Source organism: Leucoraja erinacea, chromosome 6 (assembly GCF_028641065.1).
Source record: "Leucoraja erinacea ecotype New England chromosome 6, Leri_hhj_1, whole genome shotgun sequence".
Lineage (NCBI taxonomy): Eukaryota > Metazoa > Chordata > Chondrichthyes > Rajiformes > Rajidae > Leucoraja > Leucoraja erinaceus.
The window spans coordinates 58836121-58857873 of record NC_073382.1 but is presented as its reverse complement, the minus strand read 5'-3'; the positions used below and the strand labels follow the sequence as shown (position 1 = coordinate 58857873).

Genomic DNA, 21753 nt, shown 5'->3' with positions numbered 1-21753 from the left:
GCAGTGGAGGCCAAGTCAATGGATGGATTTGAGAGAGAGTTGGATGGCTCTAGGGGCTAGTGGAATCAAAGGATATGAGGAGAAGGTAGGCACGGGTTATTGATTGGGGACGATCAGCCATGATCACAATGAATGCCTCGAAGGGCCGAATGGTCGCCTCCTGCACCTATTTTTCTATGTTTCTAATAGTTGTTGAATATGTTTTATTATCCTTTCCCACGAGTACAAACTCCGTATCTGCTGAGAGCAGCGACGGGTTTACAAATTTCATCTCAGCTCCTTGATGAGATCAAGCTTCTCCCCAATGCTGCAGCTGTCATTTCACATCACCAGGCTGGTCCTGAGAGGCAGAGAGCACAGCTGCAGCTGGATCCATGCGATACAGCATGGAATCAGCCAGACCACATGGTCTTCATCTGTGTCTCCACAGCAGCTGCTAGTTTCACAACTGCGTGCTGTGCGACGGGATTGCCGTTAATACTCTGCAAAGAAGTGGACACATTGACTGGGGTAGAGGTCATGGCTCGCTGGCCCCATTAACCAGCTCTAACACACACAAAGCCCGACAGTGCAGAACAAAGCTACCTGCTTGAATGGCTCCCTGTATACTTAAGCATTCAATCCCCTGTCCACCACTGCCAGTGTCTAAAGTGTGTGGGGCATGGCCAAAAAATGGTTGGGAAAAAGTGTGTACCATGTGGAAAATGCATTGCAGTTACTAATTTGTGTAACATAGGCCAAAACTTACAACCTCTACCTTGGAGAAGGATAGGGCATGGGTACACTCTTGTGGAATTCCTTGCCACAGAAGGCCGTGGAGGAAAAGTCAGTGGATATTTTTAAGACAGAGGTAGATAGATTGTTGATTAGTACAGGTGTCAGAGGTTATGGGGAGAAGGCAGGAGAATGGGGTTAGGTGGGAGAGATAGATCATCCATGATTGAATGGCAGAGTAGACTTGATGGGACAAATGGCCCAATTCTACTCCAATCACTTATGATCTGCACAAACACATTCCCCTTCTACTACAAGGCACACGCCATCCCGATTCGGAAACATTTTGCAGTTTCTTCATTGCCACCAATCTCAAATCCTGGGACGTCCAACTCAACACAAATTTATTTTCAACAGGAGCGGTTCAAGGCCACCAGCTTCATGTGCAATTAGGGATGGACAGTAAATGCTGTCCCGCCAGTCATGCCCAGATCCCAGAAAATGAATAGGTTACAGTGCAAATCCACACAAGATTCATTTAGTGCTTCCTGCACCGTCACACTGGCACAATACAAAGCAAAACGTTAAATATTTATTCAATGAACATGCAAATTAATGCAAACATGAATATGATCTTAAGTTTGCAAAATGTCTCAGCAGATGATTGTTCATCTATCCACTAAAATGATAGTCATTCAATAAATATATATATATATATATACAGGTTGTTCAGTTAGTTAAAATGAAGTAACATTTCTTACTTTTTTGTAATTTGTGTTGGTTCTTGTAAAGATGGATCTAATTCAAATGCCTCATTGTCCAGCAGCCTTCGAATAGTCACATCGGCCAACAGCTCCATAAGTCTGAAAGTTTCATCGATGTTAAGGAACATGGAGAAATCACGCTCTTTACTTTGAGTGGTCACTCTGATTATTTCTGTGATGAGAGTGTTTGAAGTCCTTTCCAGCTTCTTCACATCAGCCCAGGGCACAACAAGTTTCACTGAAATAACAAAGTGTAAAATTCAGGACTGCTGCTTTCAAACTACCTCTAAAAAACTGGTCAAACTAATTTAGCAGCATCTACCATACATGAATTAAAAACACTTAAGTATTTAAGGAGATACATTTACCCAACAGTACATCATAAAGGAAGCCCTAACCATCGGCAAATGATTAAATGGGAGGGAAACATTAGCAGTGGGGATAAATGGCGAGTTATCTTATTTGTGCATTTACTTGACCACTGCATCAGTTATTATTACATTCTACTTCATGACAGGAGACACAAGAAACTGCAGATGCTGATATCTTGACAAAAACGCAAAGTGCAGGAAGAACTCAGAGGGTCAGGCAGCAGCAGTGGAGGGAAATGGACAGATGTTTGATTTGAAACCCTGCAGCAGACTGAAGGACGAGTGGGCCAGTTCAGAAAAACCCAGGTGATTACGTCAACCTAGGTGATTATTCTGGAAATATACCAATGATTGTTAAGGGGCTGTCCCACTTGGGCGACCTAATCCGCGAGTCCAGAAGAGTGTCTTCGACCTTCAAGCTCGAGGGCACTTCCCTGGAAAGCCTCGAGCTGGATCGACTGACTGGCCACGTGGGGGGGGGGGGGGGGGGGGGGGGGGGGGGGGGGGAGAGAAGGGGAATTCTGTGGAATCCTCCGCCTCCACCGCATTCTGAGGCAGAGAATTCCACAGAATTAACTCAATGTAATTGTAGATTTCATCCAAAGGGTCTATAAAGGGGCTATATCAACCAAACAAGAAGGTAAATTATCTGTCAACATTCCAATCACCTCAGAAGAAAATGCAATGCTATATCTACAAGGAACTAGCATGGCAAAACTCCTGGCCAGTTCAGAAACAAAAAGTGAAACAGGTGATTTAAAACAAAATCATCCCGTCCCTCCTCTCAGAACCAAATAGTCATAGAACCAAGGGGTGGAGGTGGGGCTACAGTTATTCAACGGGAATGATCCCAATACATAACTGCGCTGTTTGTGAAGATTTTCTGACAATGTATATGGAATAAGACAAGTGCTTTACCTCCCAGCAACAAACCAGACTTATTATGATGGTGATACATGGAATCTTAATTATTCAACATTAATTTTAAGCATATTAAAAGGAGAATTGACCAATTTCTTTGCATACTATCGGAAGAAAATATCCATTGGGCATGGGCTTCAGGCAAAATCCTTGCTACTATTTGTATTTAAACCTCACATCCTAGGATGTCCTGGTGCCGACAATACTTTTCAGTAGCTGCTCCTGCATCTAATTAATCATATATAAAGAGGGGAAATATTATTTGTTTTGCACGCATAGGACCTGGAATTTAAGCTTCTGTGCATGTTAACAATATACTTAACCATATTCCCACAATTACCTTGGCTCCTGATCAGTATTCCCCAGACTGTTATAACATAAACTCCCCTGTGTCATTACGTCAGCCTTTCCCCAATTCATCATTGCAAGCCTTTTCCTGCCAAATGAACAATAGGATGCTAAAACAGTTTTGTACACGCTATGTAAATATGCCATTAAAGTAGGTGGACAGTTGGACGGAATAGTTATTATTTCATCTCGCACTTTCCTCCCCCACAAATGCAGTAAAAAAAACAAATTATTTCCCAGTTAATCCCAGTTTCCTTCTGTCATCACACCCATCTTTTCATGTCTGTATCATTTCCCTTTCTACATTTATAGGGCCTGGTGTATCGTGTGTGTTCTCAGTCTCTAGCGTGTCGAGTGCTCATGAAACCTTTATCAGCTTGACTTAAAAAGATTTTCCCTACGCAAGCTGTAGGCTAGCACTGGGAATCAAACTCAGGAAGCTAAAGTCTAGAGCTAGGGTTCCCAACCTGGGATAAATTTACCACCAGGAGGTAAATTTCACCTACCCAGAGGGTAAATTTGTTGATTCTGGATTTGTACATATTTTTTCTCATTGACTGACTTGCGTTTGGTTCTGGGATCTGTTCATCATTAGTTGTTCATAAATAAGTGAAATAACATTGTTATGTGCTATTAAAGCTGCCAGGGGTAAACGGGACGAGAAAGGTTGGGAACCCCTGGTCGAGAGTCCCCTTCTCATGTTCCAGCAAAGCCAGTGTAAGGGTTTTGTGCTGGAGCACCACAGAATAATGACCCTGCTGCCACTGGTCACCAAGGGGCTGGGTCCTGTGTTGCAGCCTCTCATTTCATGGATGTTTATTGTTTAAAGAGGAAACAGGAGCAGCATTGGTGTATTGTAAACAGGTTCTACCGGTTTGATTGTACATGTACACTGATGCACCAATTGTATTGTATTCATAAAAATATCCATTGGAAGCAAAGCAAATGTCACAGCTCCCAACACCACTCACCCCAGACAACTTAATCCACTCAATCTGTCGACGAGACCAAATTGCACCTCTCTCAAACACTGATCAAACCCTTGAACTACTGAACCCTTCTCCCCAACATTCCCAGCAGCTAACCTTCACAGTGAACCCTTCCTCATAGAACTGCCCTGAATGTTGCCTCCTTCTCAGCTTCCAGCCTCTTCCTCCACAGCTCCTCAGAAATGGGTTCAAGTTCAAACCCAATTTCCTCTGTTTGTGCTACTGTATGCATTAATTGACATCCAGCAGCATTATTACTGAAAATATTTTTTGTAATGGAATATGAACTATTTTCAATTGCTGTGACTTCACTTCCAAACCAGGGCATCGGAGATGTCCTCATTCCTCAGGGAACAGGGGTTCCCCTCTTCTACTATAGATGAGGCTCTCATCAGAGTCTCTTGTATATCCCGTAACTTTGCTCTCACTCCCCATCACCCCCACGCATAACAAGGGCAGACTCCCCCTTGTCCTCACCTTCCACCCTACCAGCCGTCACATGCAACAAATAATTCTCTGACATTTTCGCCACCTCCAACGGGATCACCCCACTTGCCACATCTTTCCATCTCGTCCCGTCTGCTTTCCGCCGAGACCGCTCCCTCCGTAATTCCCTGGTCAATTCGTCCCTTCCCACCCAAACCACCCCCTCTCCTGGCACTTTCCCTTGCGACCGCAGAAAATGCTACACTTGTCGCTTTACCTTGTCACCTATTTCCTTAGCTCCGTAGACGCTGCCTCGCCCGCTGAGGTTCTCCAGTATTTGTCTACCTTCACTTTCTCAACAATCACTTTTATAATTAAACTGTTTTAAGCAGGGACAACATTTTTGATTAACAAGATACTTTTTGCAATTTAGGCAAATCAATCAAAACACCAATCTAAGCTTCCTTGCTCTCAATGAATAGAAAAAATAAGTTTGGTTCCTCCCCCTGCCAAAGTGATTTACTCACAAGCCAACTGATCAAATAACATTCCCAATGACCTCTTTTTACTTTCCTCTACAATGAGTTGAGAAAGTGCTTGGTGATGTATGCAAGATCACTAGGTTAATAGTTGATTCAAATTGCAGTGGGAAGAAGTATTTGAAGTCTGAAGAAGGGTCAACCCAAAACATCACCCACATTCCTTCTCTTAAGAGATGCTGCGTGTCCCGCTGAGTTACTCCAGCTTGTGTCCATCTTTTGTTTTTAATAAATATTAAATTTTAATACATAATTGGATGATAAACAACATTTTAATCTCATATCCGTGTACCTGTCATCTCAAGCATTACACGCCAAAGCTCTAAAGTCAGGAAAAAAGCTTCCCTTACAGTCAACATACTTGCATTAGTCATCTATTCTTACCTTCTTTGCCGAGCAGAAACGAATAGAAACAGAGATGGTTGATGCTGAGATAAATCCAACCTTGTCGAGGAACCCGCCCTTTCCAGCAACAACACGAATAATAAGTCACCAACTTTTCCAAGTCTGGGAAATTAAACCTCGTCTCAAATTTTACCAAAGCCTCCCGGAATTTCTCGGGGTCTTCCTCTTGTTCTGCCAATTTGCTCCTGGTTTCTTCTGCTATAAGCCCCTGATCAAACAGATTTATAAAATTGTAAGGAAACATCAATGCAAAAGGAAGCTACATTTTCCACTTCACTGTTATTCTGGTACAAACTTGTGACCCTGAACTTGTCATATTTTAGCTGCAATTAAAAATTGACGTTTTATTTATTGAAGGACAAAGTGCAGGAAATACTTGGGACAGGCGGCATCTGTGCATGCAAGGGAGAGAGAGAAAAAGCCCCAGAATCTTTCTCCAGAGATATTGCCAGGCCTGTTGAGCCTTCCAGGTACTTTGTTTCTCAGATTTACAGCAGCGTTAATTTTTTTGCTTTTTCGTTAGTTATTGAATATTTCAGTGTCGTACTAATTAAAGTTCTCCAAGATGTACTTGTTGATCAAGTTAGTAGTTAGCCTCACATTATACACATAGACAATTAAATAAATATGATTACAACACAAAATATTTCACACATGCTCAAAATCTATACATGAAAGACAAGGGACACAATCTTTTTTTGTAAATATTGCTATTTCATAAGCAATTACCGAATGCAATAACACCTCGTGAAATAATTTGTTATTTTTTCTTGCTGGGTTGCAATTGGCAAATTCAAGTCAAGATTTGCTGGATGTGTGAGTTTTGCTGAGATTTACCCTCATTTCTACTCAACACCATAGAAACATAGAAAATATGTGCAGGAGTAGGCCATTCGGTCCTTCGAGCCTGCACCGCCATTCAATATGATCATGGCTGATCATCCAACTCGGTACCCTGTACCTGCCTTCTCTCCATACCCCCTGATCTCTTTAGCCACAACGGCCACATCTAACTCCCTCTTAAATATAGCCAATGAACTGGCCTCAACTACCTTCTGTGGCAGAGAATTCCAGAGATTCACCACTCTCTGTGTGAAAAATGTTTTCCTCATCTCGGTCCTAAAAGATTTCCCCCTTATCCATAAACTGTGACCCCTTGTTCTGGGGTACAGAGTATAAAACTGGTTGCCCAAAATGCAAACAAAAACACAAATGAAAGAGTGTTTAACCATATAACATATAACCATATAACAATTACAGCACGGAAACAGGCCATCTCGGCCCTACAAGTCCATGCCGAACAATTTTTTTTTTTTCCCCTTAGTCCCACCTGCCTGCACTCATACCATAACCCTCCATTCCCTTCTCATCCATATGCCTATCCACTTTATTTTTAAATGATACCAATGAACCTGCCTCCACCACTTCCACTGGGAGCTCATTCCACACCGCCACCACTCTCTGCGTAAAGAAGATCCCCCTCATATTACCCCTAAACTTCTGTCCCTTAATTCTGAAGTCATGTCCTCTTGTTTGAATCTTCCCCATTCTCAAAGGGAAAAGCTTGTCCACATCAACTCTGTCTATCCCTCTCATCATTTTAAAGACCTCTATCAGGTCCCCCCCTTAACCTTCTGCGCTCCAGAGAATAAAGACCTAACTTATTCAACCTATCCTGATTGTTTTTTGTTTGGAACAAAACAATCTTCATGATCAGAATGGATGGGGAAAACTGTATAAATAAATCTTGATGAATGGACATTATAAAAATCATGCAAAATCATTACAAAAATTTGAGTAGATAGTTCTGGATACAATTCTATAACCTTTTAGCACAATTAATTTAGTTTCAAGTAATTAGATTGACATCCAAGTAGAAACTCTAGGTCTCTGCTTCAGCTGCAAACTTTAATCTCAATGGTGCCAATTTCATCCAACTTGCATCACAACATGGATTGGGGTTCCAACCCCAAAGATGGGCTTGCCTTCATAGATACTCAGAAGTCCTGATTTCCACAGAGAGGTATAAATAAGCAGTGGCATTTTCTACCCACATCGCCCCAATGAGTGCCTCCAGGACAGCACCAGGGCAACCGTCTACCAGAGTGGAAGTCAAATTAAACTTGTTGCAAGCTCCACAGTTGCCATTTGAATGAATTAAAGATGTTAGCTCCCAGAGAGAAAGGCAAGTACAGTAGCTGTGCTTTTAATATGCATTATTAATTATTTCAATTGATTTTTCTGCTTTAAGATTTAAAAAAGGAAAAAGTTCACAGGGGAAACGTACAAATGCTGTACAGACAGCAAGTAGGCGGGATCAAACCAGAGTCCTTTGTGCTGTAAGGCAGCAACTCTACAGCTGCATCACTGTGCCCCTGTGTTTCAAGATTCTTTTTTTTTAAATTAACATCCAAGGTTTTAACAACCCTGGCAGTCCTCATCTTGGGGCAGACTCTCACCAGCTCTGGAAGTGATCCTGAAATACAACAGGCTGCCCAAGTCAAAAAGGTTTTATTGCTCTTAAAGCTTTATTACACAGTTTTATTGTTCCTAAAGCTTTATTACACGTTCTGCCAGTTTGGCGCTGCAAGAAGCAATGTGACCCAGGGGCATGCCACCTGCAATTTTAGGCCAATAGAATATCTGCTCCATTATTCTCAATGATTCCATGCTTCATGTAGCAGCATTTAACAGTAAGAGCACAATGCAAATATTAACCATTATTGTGGCTCATGTTCATTTTCACAAAATCCTGCAGTTGCTCTTACACAAGTGCAATGCAACATATAACAGTGTGCATTACCACAAAATGTATTGCTGAGAACCTATTTAAAGTAAAACTAATTCAACCAAGGCTACTACACATTTCTGCACACACTGCTTGTGTGGCAGGAACAAATTGACCATTGCACTCAAGTTGGGGACACCAACTCTCCTGCACTACGTAAAATGGTAATGATGTGAAAATGCTGATTATCTAAGTTATTTTCAACTGCTGTTCCATTATAATTAAATTTTTGCTTCGACCTTTACAGTGAATAAATTATGCTTCCTTGTCCTTAAAAGTTCTGCACAATTGTTGCAGAATAATATCAGTACAGTTTAAAAAAAAAAATTAGTATATAGCACAATTTAAACAAGTGGTTGATCCACTCCCACCCCAGCTCCAAGTGCATATCCAAACGATTGCATTCTTCTCGATATTGCTGGATTATTCTTACCTTTACTTTACCATGAACAAAATTGATAACATCATCTTTATTGTCAAATACTGAAAGAGTGTGCAGAAGGTTCTGTTCTAACCATTCCCAGTGTTGCTGGATTTCTTCCACAGTGGCCCCTTGTAGAGAAAGATGTGCAAAAACGTTAGGGCAGGAATTACATTTTTATATTTTGTGTTCAACAATGAAAGTACCCTTCAACATTATGACCAAATGCTGACACCAAAATGTGAAAATAGAAAATTAAGCATCATTCTCCAATGAGCTTCCTTACGTCAGCAAATAGACATGTTATGTTAATTATTTCACTGCATCTGGCAATGCTGATCTTCAACACCTGCCCAAGGGGATCTCGGGAAGTAAAATGACAAATAAAAGCAGTTGCCAGAGATTTTATGTCCTTGCTTCCCTTGGAAGCAGCTATTCAATCAGCGTGCAATTTCTCATCAACACAATTTGAATATCCATTAGAAGGTTATTGCTTAATTGGAATAGATAACATTAGGTATTTCATAAATTTGTTCTTACAACAAAATACTACCTTACATGCTGCAGAAGAGGTTTAATGAATGCTGCCTGGATTGGAGGGTCATGTGGTCATAAGAAATGGTAGAATTAGGCCATTCGGCCCATCAAGTCTACCCCGCCATTCAATCATGGCTGCTCTATCTCTCCCTCCTTCCTCTGCCTTTACCCCATAAACTCTGACACCTGTTATCATCAAGACAGAAGGGTATTAGCTGCAAGGTTGGGCAATCGGAAGTTTTCTCAGGAATGGAGGAGGTTGAAGAGAAACTCAATCGAAGTTTATAGAGTTATGGAAGGCATGGATGGTTTAGATGATCAGAATTTTTCTTGCAGAGTGGAAATGAAGATTAGAGGGCCTAGCCTTAGAGTGAGAAGGGCAAAATGTAAAAGGTGATGTATGGGGCAGGTTTTAAATGCATTTACGATAGTTGCATTGAAGGAGCTTTTAGATTGAACATGGATATGCAGGGAATGGAGAAGTATCGATCATGTGCAGGCCGGGAGATTGGTTTAATTTAATGTCATTAAGCTGGAAAGGGTGCGGAGAATATTTATGTTGCCTCAAGACTCGAGGGCCTGAGCTATAGGAAGAGGTTGGGCAGGCTAGAACATTATTCGTTGGAGTACAAGACACTGTTGGGCGATCTTATAGTGGTGTAGAAAATCATGAGGGTGAATGAATGCACAGTCTTTTGTTCAGGGTATGGGAATCTAAAGACAGAGAATGTTGTTTTAAAGTGAGGGCAAGATTTAATAGGAACACGAGATGCAACTTTTTCCACTCAGAGGGTAGTGGGTATATGGAACGAGCTGCCAGAGGATGGAGTTGAGGCAGGTACTATAACTGTGTTTAACAGACACAAAGAGGTACATGGATAGGAAAGGTTTAGAGGAATGTGGGCCAAATGCAGGCAAATAGGACTAGCTTAGATGGGGCCTCTAGGTTGGCAAGGACGAGTTTCCATGCTGTATGACTGGATGCTTATGTTTGGTTTGCACATTGCGAGTCGAAGGGCCTGTTCCTATGCTGTACAGTTTGGTGTTTCAAGTGACAGTAATTTGCTTGTAGAAATCTTTAAACAATTTACATTCCAAAAATAGTCATAAACTTTAAGCGAGGTAACAGAGGATATTTTCAATGGGCGAAATAGGAACTTCTCGTGTAAAGAATAATTGTAAAAGGATATCAGTATGAAAGGAAGTTTAGGATCAGTTTCAGTCAATGTTCCCACAGTCTGGGAGATTATGGCAGGAAAGGCATCCCTTGAGAACAAACCAAAATCATATCAGGTTCTGCAGAACGTCAGAGATAGCATTCAACAAATAAACTCCAGGATCTTTTCTAAAAATGAGCACTACTTTTATGTACTTTCATATGGCAACATGATCCGTTCCACACAATTTGCTAGCTAGCACTGTAAGCATCACACAGGTTTTACATACCACAGGCAATGACCCAGTTCACTTGCGATCCTGGCATCTGATGCAAAATTCGGAAAGGTGCAACACGTGCGTTGGAGTCGAGCACAGCATCTAAAGCGCCCACCAGCAGACCTTAGAACATACAGAAGTGTTTTAATATTAATATTCTCAGCATGCAGCATCCAAAACAACAAACTTTGCCTCTCCACTCTTGTAGCAAGGAAGATCAGGAGAAAACACACTGAGGCTCTTCTCATATTGGGAATATTCTCATATTGTTTTTCTGGCACTGCACACCAACAAGATAAATATATAACATATACCGTCACAAACCAAAATTCACTGAACAAACCTAGTTATGTTGACACTTTATAATTGTCAGAATTTCAGTATTCTGCATCATCACAATTGAATGTAAACAATAAAATACTGAATGAAATGAAAAGCAGAATGTTGTAGGCTATAATTCATGAGGTAGCCTCCGAACACTCAGTACATTAAAACCAAGTGTTGTCCTGTCTCAATTCTCATGTTTTCATAAATGCATTTAAACCAATAACTGTTAACCTGCTTTGTTGCTAACACTCCCTGAAGTCATCAGGGCACCATTCTCCAAACTCCCTTTAAATGCACCGGATTTCCTAGAAAATTGATTATACTACTCGATAACCTCTAAAAAATAGTGATTAAAAAGCACGTTGGTGTATTAATTAATACATCCTCCAATCTGGGAAAGGTGCCAGTCCTGGGGGTGCTGCAGTATCAGTTTTACTGTTTATAGGCAGACCCTGGATTACGCAAGTATTTAATTCATGACAACTATCCTTAGGCTGATTTCTCTGCAAGATAAAAGCATCAATGTTTTGTAGCTACCCATATCATGTCGCTCCACCTACACATGCTTGCAATTCTTACATTTCTTTGAATAATCAGCCGAAAACTCCCAACAATGAAACTAATGGGATATTTATTCTATCCAGTCATGAGTGATACGATAAAGCACATCATTGTTAGTACTAACTTTAAAAATTTGTAAGGTACATAAAAAGACTAAAGGTCTGAAGAAGGGTTTCGGTCCGAAACGTTGCCTATTTCCTTCGCTCCATAGATGCTGCTGCACCCGCTGAGTTTCTCCAGCATTTTTGTGTACCTTCGATTTTCCAGCATCTGCAGTTCCTTCTTAAACATTTGTAAGTCGGGTCAATTGCATCCCAGGGAGCCCCTGAATAAGTTACATTTTCAGGTACCACTTACAGACAACACTCCAGAGTGTCACATTCCTAAAAAAGTGTTGGAAGTAAGGAGCGGAACAGGCAGCACCTCTGGAGAACATGAATAGGGATGTTTTGGGTCATGATCCTTTTTCAGATACCAACCCAAAACGTCGCCCATCTACGTTCTCCAGAGACACTGCATGATCCACTGAGTTACTCTAATTCCTTGCCTTTTTTGATAACCAGCATCTGAATGCAGTTCCTTGTATTTACACTGTTACAAGGCAGATACACTAACCATGACCAGTGGGAGTGTATTTCCACACAAAGTTTTTGTTCTCACAAAGGCCTGCCACTCCCGAAACTTTTAGTATTCCATTCAATTGTGCCTTGTTACTGCCAACCAGGAAGGAAATGACATCAAAAATATTTTTTTTTAAAGAAAGAGCATGCGCGAGAAAGAGCCAGCAAGTATCGATATTGCAGAGCATAATAAATTGGTTGAATGGGCAAATGGAGCTGAAACTAAGATCACAAGATCAGGAATTCTAAAAGCTTCTAATGTGCTCAAACTCAACCAAGCCATTGACAAAAAGAAATCCCAAAGGTCCTGGCATGAAGCCTTCTTTGTATTTCCTTTAATAGTTAGCTCAAGCACACGGTCTGATGAGACAATGCTTTAATTAATGCCTGCATTCAACTTTGAGGGCGGGGGGGGGGGGGGGACGTAACTTAATCAAACAAACCAAAAAGGCTCGGGGACAAATAGCAGCTCTTGCCCATGGGCCTCCGCCAAATACGGCATTCATAAAGTAGAAAAACGGGATACAATCACTGGACCGAACATATTTGAATACTTAGAAATATCTAAAGAGACAAGGCAGATTCAGCAGATTAATTGCATCACATGTAAAGACACACGCATGTATTTTTAATATTTTGTGTCATCATGGTCACAGGAAAAGCTTACATAGGAATTGGAATCGGAAGGTTTTTTGGGAGGATTTCAAGCCCTGTGTGAAAAGATGCCCCAATTCCACTATCACAGCATGGACATGGGTGATACAGCATCATCTGTCTCATTCAGGTTCAAATCTGAGCTGTTTCTCAGTGCTCCGATTACTGCATTCAACCAAATCCAAAGTGAAAAGTGTTTAATTGTCATATGCACCAGGACCTGAACAATGAAATTCTTACTTGTTGCAGATTTAATTGTAATGTAATTGTAATTCATTTATTCGCCAAGTATGTAAAAAGCATACAAAGAATTTGATTTGCCATACAGTCATACCAAAAAAGCAACAAGACCCACAACTACATCAAAATTAACATAAACAAGGGACCGCAAGCTCCACGACGTTAAGTCCGCAATCTCCCGCGGTTGGAGCTCCCGAAGTCAATCCCCAGCAAAGGGACCGCCAGCTCCACGATGTTAGGCTGCAGTGCGGACGGAGAGAATGGGCTTGTATACTCTGGAGTTTAGAAGGGTGAGGGGATGATCTTATTGAACCATATAAGATTATTAAGGGCTTGAACACGCTAGAGACTGGAAACATGTTCCCGATGTTGGGGGAGTCCAGAACCAGGGGCTACAGTTTAAGAATAAGGGGTAAGCCATTTAGAACGGAGACGAGGAAACACTTCTTCACACAGAGAGTTGCAGGTCCATGGAATTCTCTGCCTCAGAGGGCGGTGGAGGCCGGTTCAAGGGATACTTTCAAGAGAGAGCTAGATGGGACTCTTAAAGATAGCGGAGTCAGGGGATATGGGGAGAAGGCAGGAACGGGGTACTGATTGTGGATGATCAGCCATGATCACATTGAATGGCGGTGCTGGCTCGAAGGGCCGAATGGCCTACTCCTGCACCTATTGTCTATTGAGATACGATACGGAAAAAGTCACATCTCCGTCGAGGAAAGAGATTAAAAAAAGATTCCTCCCCCCCCTCACATAATACAAAACTAAAGATACACTAAAACGTACATTTAACAACAGACTAAAAACAATAAGGATGAGACAGACTGTTGGTGAGACTGCCAATGTACGGTGAACAATTTGTAGGCCCATTAACACAACACATAAATATACAATAATCAATAAACAGTAAGAGTATGTACCCAATCCAAAACTATAGATCGAGCCTTTTCCATAAAATTAATCCAGATTCTGAAGTGTACCAGAATTAAAGGTAGACACAAAATGCTGGGCTGTCCCGCTGAGTTATTCCAGCATTTTATGTCTACCTTCGATTTAAACCAGCATCTGCAGTTCGTTCTTACACACGTGTATCAGAATTAGATTCTCAAGCCGACCTGGAGTTGGGAGGTACATGTAATATTACTTCAATCTCCTAAATCAAACACTTGAATTCGTGACAGCAAATAAACCCCCATAAAAAAATCTTAAGGGTTTGTCAAATTCCCTCTGCAGGCAATAAAAGATTAACCTATAATAACAAGGAGCCATCTATAATGAACCTATAATTACAATTAGATGAACATATAATTACAATTACGAGGAGCCATCTTGGGGAACGGCTGCTAACCAGCAGCCGTCCGTTTAATTAGCTTTTTTAAAGTTTTTAGTTAGTCCTGTGTCTCGTCCGTTTGGATAAATGGACTTTTAAATGTGGGGGGTAGGGGGCAGTTTTGTTTCTAGGTCCCTACCTGGTCGGTGAGGCAGCTTTTTCTCCGGGCTGCCCGTCGACCCGTCCTCGCGGCCTACCAGGGGGCTTAGAGCACCGTTTCTTGGCGGGGACCGCCCAACACCTGGGTCTCGGTGGCGGCACAGCGGTGGAGCGCTATCGTGGAGCGGAGCGGGCGATGCCTTGCCTGGGTTGCCGCGTTGGATCGACGCGCTGGAGTTCCGGTGAGCTGTGACCGCCGAGTTCAACACCTCCAGGCTGCGGGTCTGCAGAGCGGAGCGGAGCGGGCGGCGCCGATTTCAACATCGGGAGCCTGGGAGCTCCAAGCCGGCGCGTCCTTGTCGGCTTTGGAAGCCGCGGTCCCCAGTCAGGAAGCGGCCGTTCCAGGTGGCCCAGCCACTGAGAGGACTCTCCCGACCCCGGGGCAACACCACCCGGTGAGAACGGCCAGGAACATCGGACCTCCGTAGAGGCAACTGTGGTGCCCTCAATAGGCCTGACTTTGGGTGAACTTCGGGTTGAGGACTGGACATTGTGCCTTTCCCCACTGTGGTATCCATTGTGGGGGGATGATTTTTTGTCTGTACGTAATCCTGTTAGTCTTTGTCCAAGATGGCTGCCATGAAGGGGAGAGTGGACGCTGGCGCGCTTTAGCTGCCGCTGCTCTCTCTTCACATTGTGTTTTTGATTTTTTGTTTTTGGACTGAATTCTGTTTTTAGTTTGTGTTTCTGTGATGTCTTTATTATTTATTTTATTCTGATTATATGTTTTTTATTCCTGTTAATCTTTGTAAGGTGTCCTTGAGATGTCTGAAAGACGCCCAAAAATAAAATTTATTATTATTATTATTAATATCAATACAGAGCCTGGTGCTGACATTAACTGGGAAATGCCACCACTTGGTAAAAGCTACAAACTGTAGTTGAAAATAAAACTGAAGATAACCTAAAGAAATCCCCCCCCAAATCATAGTTTGTAGCTGTTGAAGAGCAGATCTGACATTAGGGTTTTTTTTTTAATTTAATACAGATGACTAGAGCCAGGATTTTGACATAAATGCCATGTGCCTTTTTGATGATTTCTGGAAGATAATGCCTTTTTCACGATCGAGTGCCTAAATCAGCCATTTTTTGCCATTTTTACGTAACTTACAAGAAAATTTACAGCACCAGGGTGAAACTCAGCTGCAAGTGGGTGTTGTGGTGATTGAAGAAAGATGCGTGGGAAAGGGTCCAGTCTTTGCAGACTGGAGTCAAGGGCCTGTCCCATGATGCGAGTTCACCCAAGAGCTCTCCCAAGTTTAAAAAAAAAATCAAACTTGTGGTACCTCATCACAAGTATTTTTTTACTCTTGGAAATTTTTCACCCTGTTGAAAAAACTTCCCGAGTTTCCGCATTTCCCGAGTACCTGCCGTTAACATTACGAGCCGCTACGAGACATCCTCGAGCTCAGACGTACCCACTACGTACATTCAACATACTTACCACGAGTTTGATTTTTTTTTGAACTTGGGAGAGATCTTGGGTGAACTCACATCGTGGGACAGGCCCTTCACGCTTTAATTAGGTGTGAAGTGGTGATTGGGGAGGAGTAGGTGGGGAAGGATCTAGTCTTTTCAAACTGGAGTCAAGCTGTGAAGTGTTGATTGGGGATGCGGTGTGGGGGTACCAGGGTTAAGTTTCTGTTTATCGAACCAGCAGTAGAACTCGTTCAAGTCATTGGTCAGCTGATGATTGTCCAAGGAGCAAGGGGGTAGCTCTTGTAGCTTGCGATTTCTTGCAAGCCCTTCCACACTGAAGAGGAGTCATTTGCTGAGAACTTGCTCCTCAACTTCTCAGCGTACCTTTCCTTGGCAGCTCCGATTCCTCTTCTCAGCTTGTACTTGGCCTGCCTGTAGAGGTCTGCAAGCGTCAAAATGCCTAAAGCCAAGTCAATGTCTTGTAAGAATGAACGATTTGGTGAGAGTGTACGGGAGTGATGTATTCTCTACAGACAACTGTGTGCAGTTTTGCAAAGCATGTGAGAAAGCAGTGAATCATGAGAAGAAATATTTCATCTCCCAGCATGTACAGACAGCTAAACACAAGCCGACGGCAGAGAAACTGAGGGTAGGAAATACGCAAGCTTGTCTCCTCACAACATTTACTGCTGGCTTCAATCGCAAATCTGAGTTTGAGTGATCTGTGCAAAGCATTCATTGATGCTGGAATTCCACTGTGGAAATTGGAAAACAAATCTCTGAGGTTTTTTAGGGAAATACACAAAGGAACCTATACCGAGCCAGTCATCATACAGAAAAATTATGTTGACAGCAACTTCAACATTGTTGGGCAGAAAATAAGAGATGAAGTTGCATGCATCAAAATATGGATCTCAATAGACGTGACCACCAATGCTGTGGGGAGATATGTTGCCAATGTGGTCATCGGTACACTGGAGGCAGGTCAACCATCAAGGGAGTATTTCTTGACATTGGAAGTATTGGAGAGGTCAAAAAGCACAACTATTGCTCAGTTGTTTACATCTTCACTTGCTGTACTTTGTACTTAAAGTTCCTGGCGATGTAGGTAAAGACATACAAGGAAAATGTGAGAGGGGGATTTTAGCTAACAAATAACTTGAAGAAGTACAAAACATAGCTACATTTCTCAAAGGTCATGCACAAGATATCAACATGAATGTAGAGTTTGTAGCTTGTTTCAGGTCTCAGCTCGGGTAGAAAGAAGTTTTTGACAACTGAAGCATATTCTGGCTGACAGACGGCATAGTTTAAACCAGATAATTTGAAAAAAATGCTAGTAGTTATGTGCAACCAGGCAATAATGTGGTATACCTTTATAATTATTATTTTTAACCATATTTTGGTGGTGGAAATACATGCCTTTTTATGCCTTTTTCATGCATTTTTTGTAATTTTATTTTGCCTTTTTGCCTCCCTTTTTCAGAGATTTTTCATGCCTAAACATCCTAACTCAACAGATGACTTAATTTATTGAATTGGTAAATATATATAATGGAATTCATGTCAGCATTCTCAGTAAAGTTGCAAAATTTATATTACCCAAGAAGGACATTAATTTTTCTTTATATTCATTTTTTAACTAAAAGTTCAAGAGGATTTTTAGATTCCAGCACTTTAATCTATGACAGAAGATTCTTATAAACAGAGTTATCAACCCGAAATACTCACACAGACAGATCATTTCATGACAAGACTAACAGGTATCAAGGAGACCAAAGGGCACCTTTCACCAGCTTGATAATCTTCCAGCAGCAAGTTGATGTTCATTTCAGTGCACGTCCCTGGGAACCGCCCATAGAGCAGAGCCCCATGTTAATGCAGCTGTTTGGAATGAACCTCAATAAAGACCATTAAATCCTCTTACAGACCTTCTCAGCAATTACTTGTATGACGATGCCACATCAAGAGCAATCAGTTTGCACGTTCTGACAAATTACCATGACAATTTTCTAGGATAACCACCACACAGGATGCACGGCTCATTTCCCTCCACAGCCTCCTCTCCACAGGCCTCGAGAACATTGCGTGCAGACTGCTCCCTTAATTAAGTCATAGCCAAGGTTGTTCAACTTCATAAGGTTTGCTGGAAAGAACAATAATATTGAACCAACCAACAGAAAGGTACATAGTTAAACTTCAACAGGGTTAGACTAGACCAGTTCTCAGCAACAGAGGCAGGTTGAACAACAACACACAACTCTCCCATCTTTTTCTGGAGATTTGCACAACTAGTCTCTGCACACAATTGATTTGCAATCTCCAATTAAAATGGAATTGTCTCGGGTGACTAGTGCAGCACAGATGTGGGATATGGACACACCTGTGCTATATCCAGCAACAGAGCTCCTTGAGAAGAAACATCACTACCACAATCCCAGCATCCACTTCCAGTCCATCATCTTAGTGCGTGTCCTGACTTTACTAACCATTTTCTGAGCCATTCTGGGGACATTATGCAAAAATCTACATTAATCTATGGAATGAATTAATTTAGCTTACACCCCCTTTATAATAGAGTGTACAGAAATTGATCCTACCAGCTGGATGCATTATGCACACTTCCAGCAGGCCTGGGCCAATCTGGTCCCACAACTTGCCATTAAGTCTCCACTCCCAAAAGGTTTAGTTGCTTTTAAGGAATGATGAACTTGTCAGCACATCCACAGATAATGGTTTGTTCACATTTTCCCCACATAAATTCACCCAGAGAGTTGCGAATGTGGAATTCTCTGCCTCAGAAGGCAGTGGAGGCTGATTATCTGGATGCTTTCAAGAGAGTTAGATAGAGCTCTTAAAGATAGCGGAGTCAAGGGATATGGGGAGATGGCAGGAACGGAGTATTGATTGTGGATGAACAGCCATGATCACAGTGAATGGTGGTGCTGGCTCAAAGGGCCGAATGGCCTACTCCTGCACCTATTGTCTATTATCTCTAATAGAAAAGGCTGCAGCTCCAAAAATGTACCTTCCATTTCAGTTTCAACACAGAAACAAGTGTTTGTATCAAGTCCGCATTCGTATTGCATCAGCATCAGGCACTAAATGCAACGAGGGATATCCTGTTCATTTTCTAGAACCTTTATTTTATTCCTCTCTTATATTGTTCAGTGATTATAAAAAGCTTTGGGAAGATGTTAAACTCGGAAGGAGATTAGATAAATACAATTTCTCTTTCACCTAGGGACCCCAATATCCTCCAATTAACAGTTTCGAAAAATGGCCCATTGTTTTTCTTCTGACCTCCAATTTGATACCATGCCTCCACGTTCCATTTACCCTGTTACCAAGTTCAAACAATTGAAATTAGCCACTCCTAAATCACCATAACCTTGAATGTTTTTAAATCGTCACTCCTTAAATCTTTCCTAGCAGGAATGCCCCTTAAATATCTGTAACTCTTAAATGCCTGGTAGTTTTTAAAATTAATCAACCTTGCGAATTTCAAGATTTTATAATCCTTCCTATAAATGGTTAAAAAAAATGAAATGTGACATATCTAATCTGAGACTCTTTTAGCTTATACTAGACCAAGTGCAGACTTGTTGGGTCTATCCCCCCAACGTGTGGTTGCGCGGGAGGGGGGGGTGGCATGCGGCGTCACACAAGCTAACTACCCCTTCCCCCCTGCACACACGCTAACTACCCCTTCCCCCCTGCACACACGCTAACTACCCCCCTTGATATATTAATATTATTAATTTGCTCCTTTTACCCCGTAACTGCCCTATCCACTGGGGTGTATTATGTTATCTTAAAAAGAGCACATAAAAAGAAAAAATGTTTTGAGGAGTGCAAAATCAGATGTAAAATGAATTAGCTAGTGGCATGGAAAAAATGACAGAGTGCTGGCGTAGCATGGAATTAAAGGCCGAATGTGGCACCCACAAGACAGCCAGGCAGAAACACACACAGCCACACACACACACACACACATCCAGCCACAGAGTTTTAAATATAGATAGATAGGATAGATGGCATGCTTCTATTTCGATTAACCAGTATGCACTCAAGCTCATATGAAAATAAAGTGGGCATCATATGCAAGTACAACACTTCAACAAGACAGTCACCCATATTCACGAGGCATTTATTAAGTCAGAGTGCTCAGTTTCAATGAAAATGTATCACCTCAGAACACTTGCTATAAAGATTGCTGCTTCCAAAACCTGATACCTTCAAATTATTTACTTTGAAATGGAGACTGTAAACTAAGCAGAGCATTGTAACCTAATGAAGTTCACTTTGTTGCTTTGATTTAATTTCTCAGAATAGATTTAATTTCTACTATATAGAATTCGTTTTTATAGATTTAATCTCCAGCTGTTAGCTGGAGTCTATTATTTTAGAGTCAGTAAGCAAGGTGAAGAAAGTGCAGTGGTAACTCCTCCAACCAATGCGAGAACTGGATTTTAATTAGTGCTTGAGAAAGATTGTCGTGTGCAATTTAGTTGATGCATTTCCAACAATTTAATGCATTTTAAGATGTTCTTTATTTATCAAGGGTTCACTGGCCGAACAAAACACAAAAAGGCAGCCGAAAAAGGTCCACAGAAATAGATGAGGCTCTGATTCTAATCAATATTCTCCAACATGCTCAGCAAAAGATTCAGAGGTTGATTAGTACCAACGAAAAAAATAATCCATGGTAGACAGTGATGGGGAAGATAAACAATTTAATGAGTAGATCAATTGATTTGTTTTCTCAATCTTCAATTTAGCCTGCCATTTTATGACTGCTTACCAGAAACCGATTGAATTTTGCAGCCCGACACAAGGATTGGTTCTGATTTAATAAAACTGTTTAATGGCAGTGTAACAAACAGAAATAATTGTCCTTTCGTGTCTTGAGTATTAAATATACAGATTTTTTATTTTTTTAAATTGTGCCTCAGTACACTGAAATAAATCAAAATCACTAAACCAACATGGAACTTTCATTAGAAAACAATTTGGATATTTTAAAAAAAAAGCATAAAAGTTCCAAAGTAACTTATTAAATATGATTTTACATCTGCTGTGACCAATAAAAATGCAGTGAGCGAATTATGTGGGAAGACATGAAAAAAATTCTGCGATGCAATGTAAAAGAAATCTGGCCTAGATCTCATAGCAGCACTATATAAAATTAGGCATTGATAGTCAAATCCTTTTTCCCTTGGTGGAAAAGTCTAAGATTAGAGGGCATAGCTTTAAAATTTAAAGGAGGTATGCGGATAAATTATTTTTGTTACACAGAGGATGGCGGGTATCTGGAACGGCTTTTAGATAAGCACATGGATAAGCAGGAAGTGGAGGGATATGGATCATATGCAGGCAGACGAGATTAATTTATCTTGGCATCATGTTTGGTGCACATATTGTGGGCCAAAACGTCTACTGCTGTCATATCTCATGTTCTAAAAGGCACATACATACTTTGAGGCCATTTAAAGTTTAATAACTCCTTCAAAACTTTAAAATAAGTTGTAAGATTATAAAGGGCCTGTCCCACGATGCGAGTTCATCCAAGAACTCTCCAGAGTTTAAAAAAAAAATCACTCGGGGTACAGGTGCTCAACCTTTTATCCGACAGCCTTGGGACCAGACACTTTTCGTAACTCGGAATTTGCCGGCCTTCGGAATGGAAATTTTTAAGGGTAGATTTTAATGGCTGGCTCAGTGGTAGAGTGCTCGGCTAATATCCGCAAGCTCGCGAGTTTGAGCCTTGATCCCGGCAGTTCCTC

The 21753-nt window shown here is 41.4% G+C and overlaps 1 protein-coding gene across 1 annotated transcript in view; it reads right to left on the bottom strand.

The window, feature by feature from the left end:
* The window catches only part of LOC129698199 (TBC1 domain family member 8), an 88240-nt gene that overhangs the window by 33218 nt on the left and 33269 nt on the right, over positions 1-21753 (bottom strand). Inside the window, 4 exon segments of the mRNA XM_055637160.1 lie at positions 1476-1716; positions 5457-5685; positions 8699-8817; positions 10670-10780. Of these exon segments, the coding sequence (XP_055493135.1) occupies positions 1476-1716; positions 5457-5685; positions 8699-8817; positions 10670-10780 (700 nt within the window).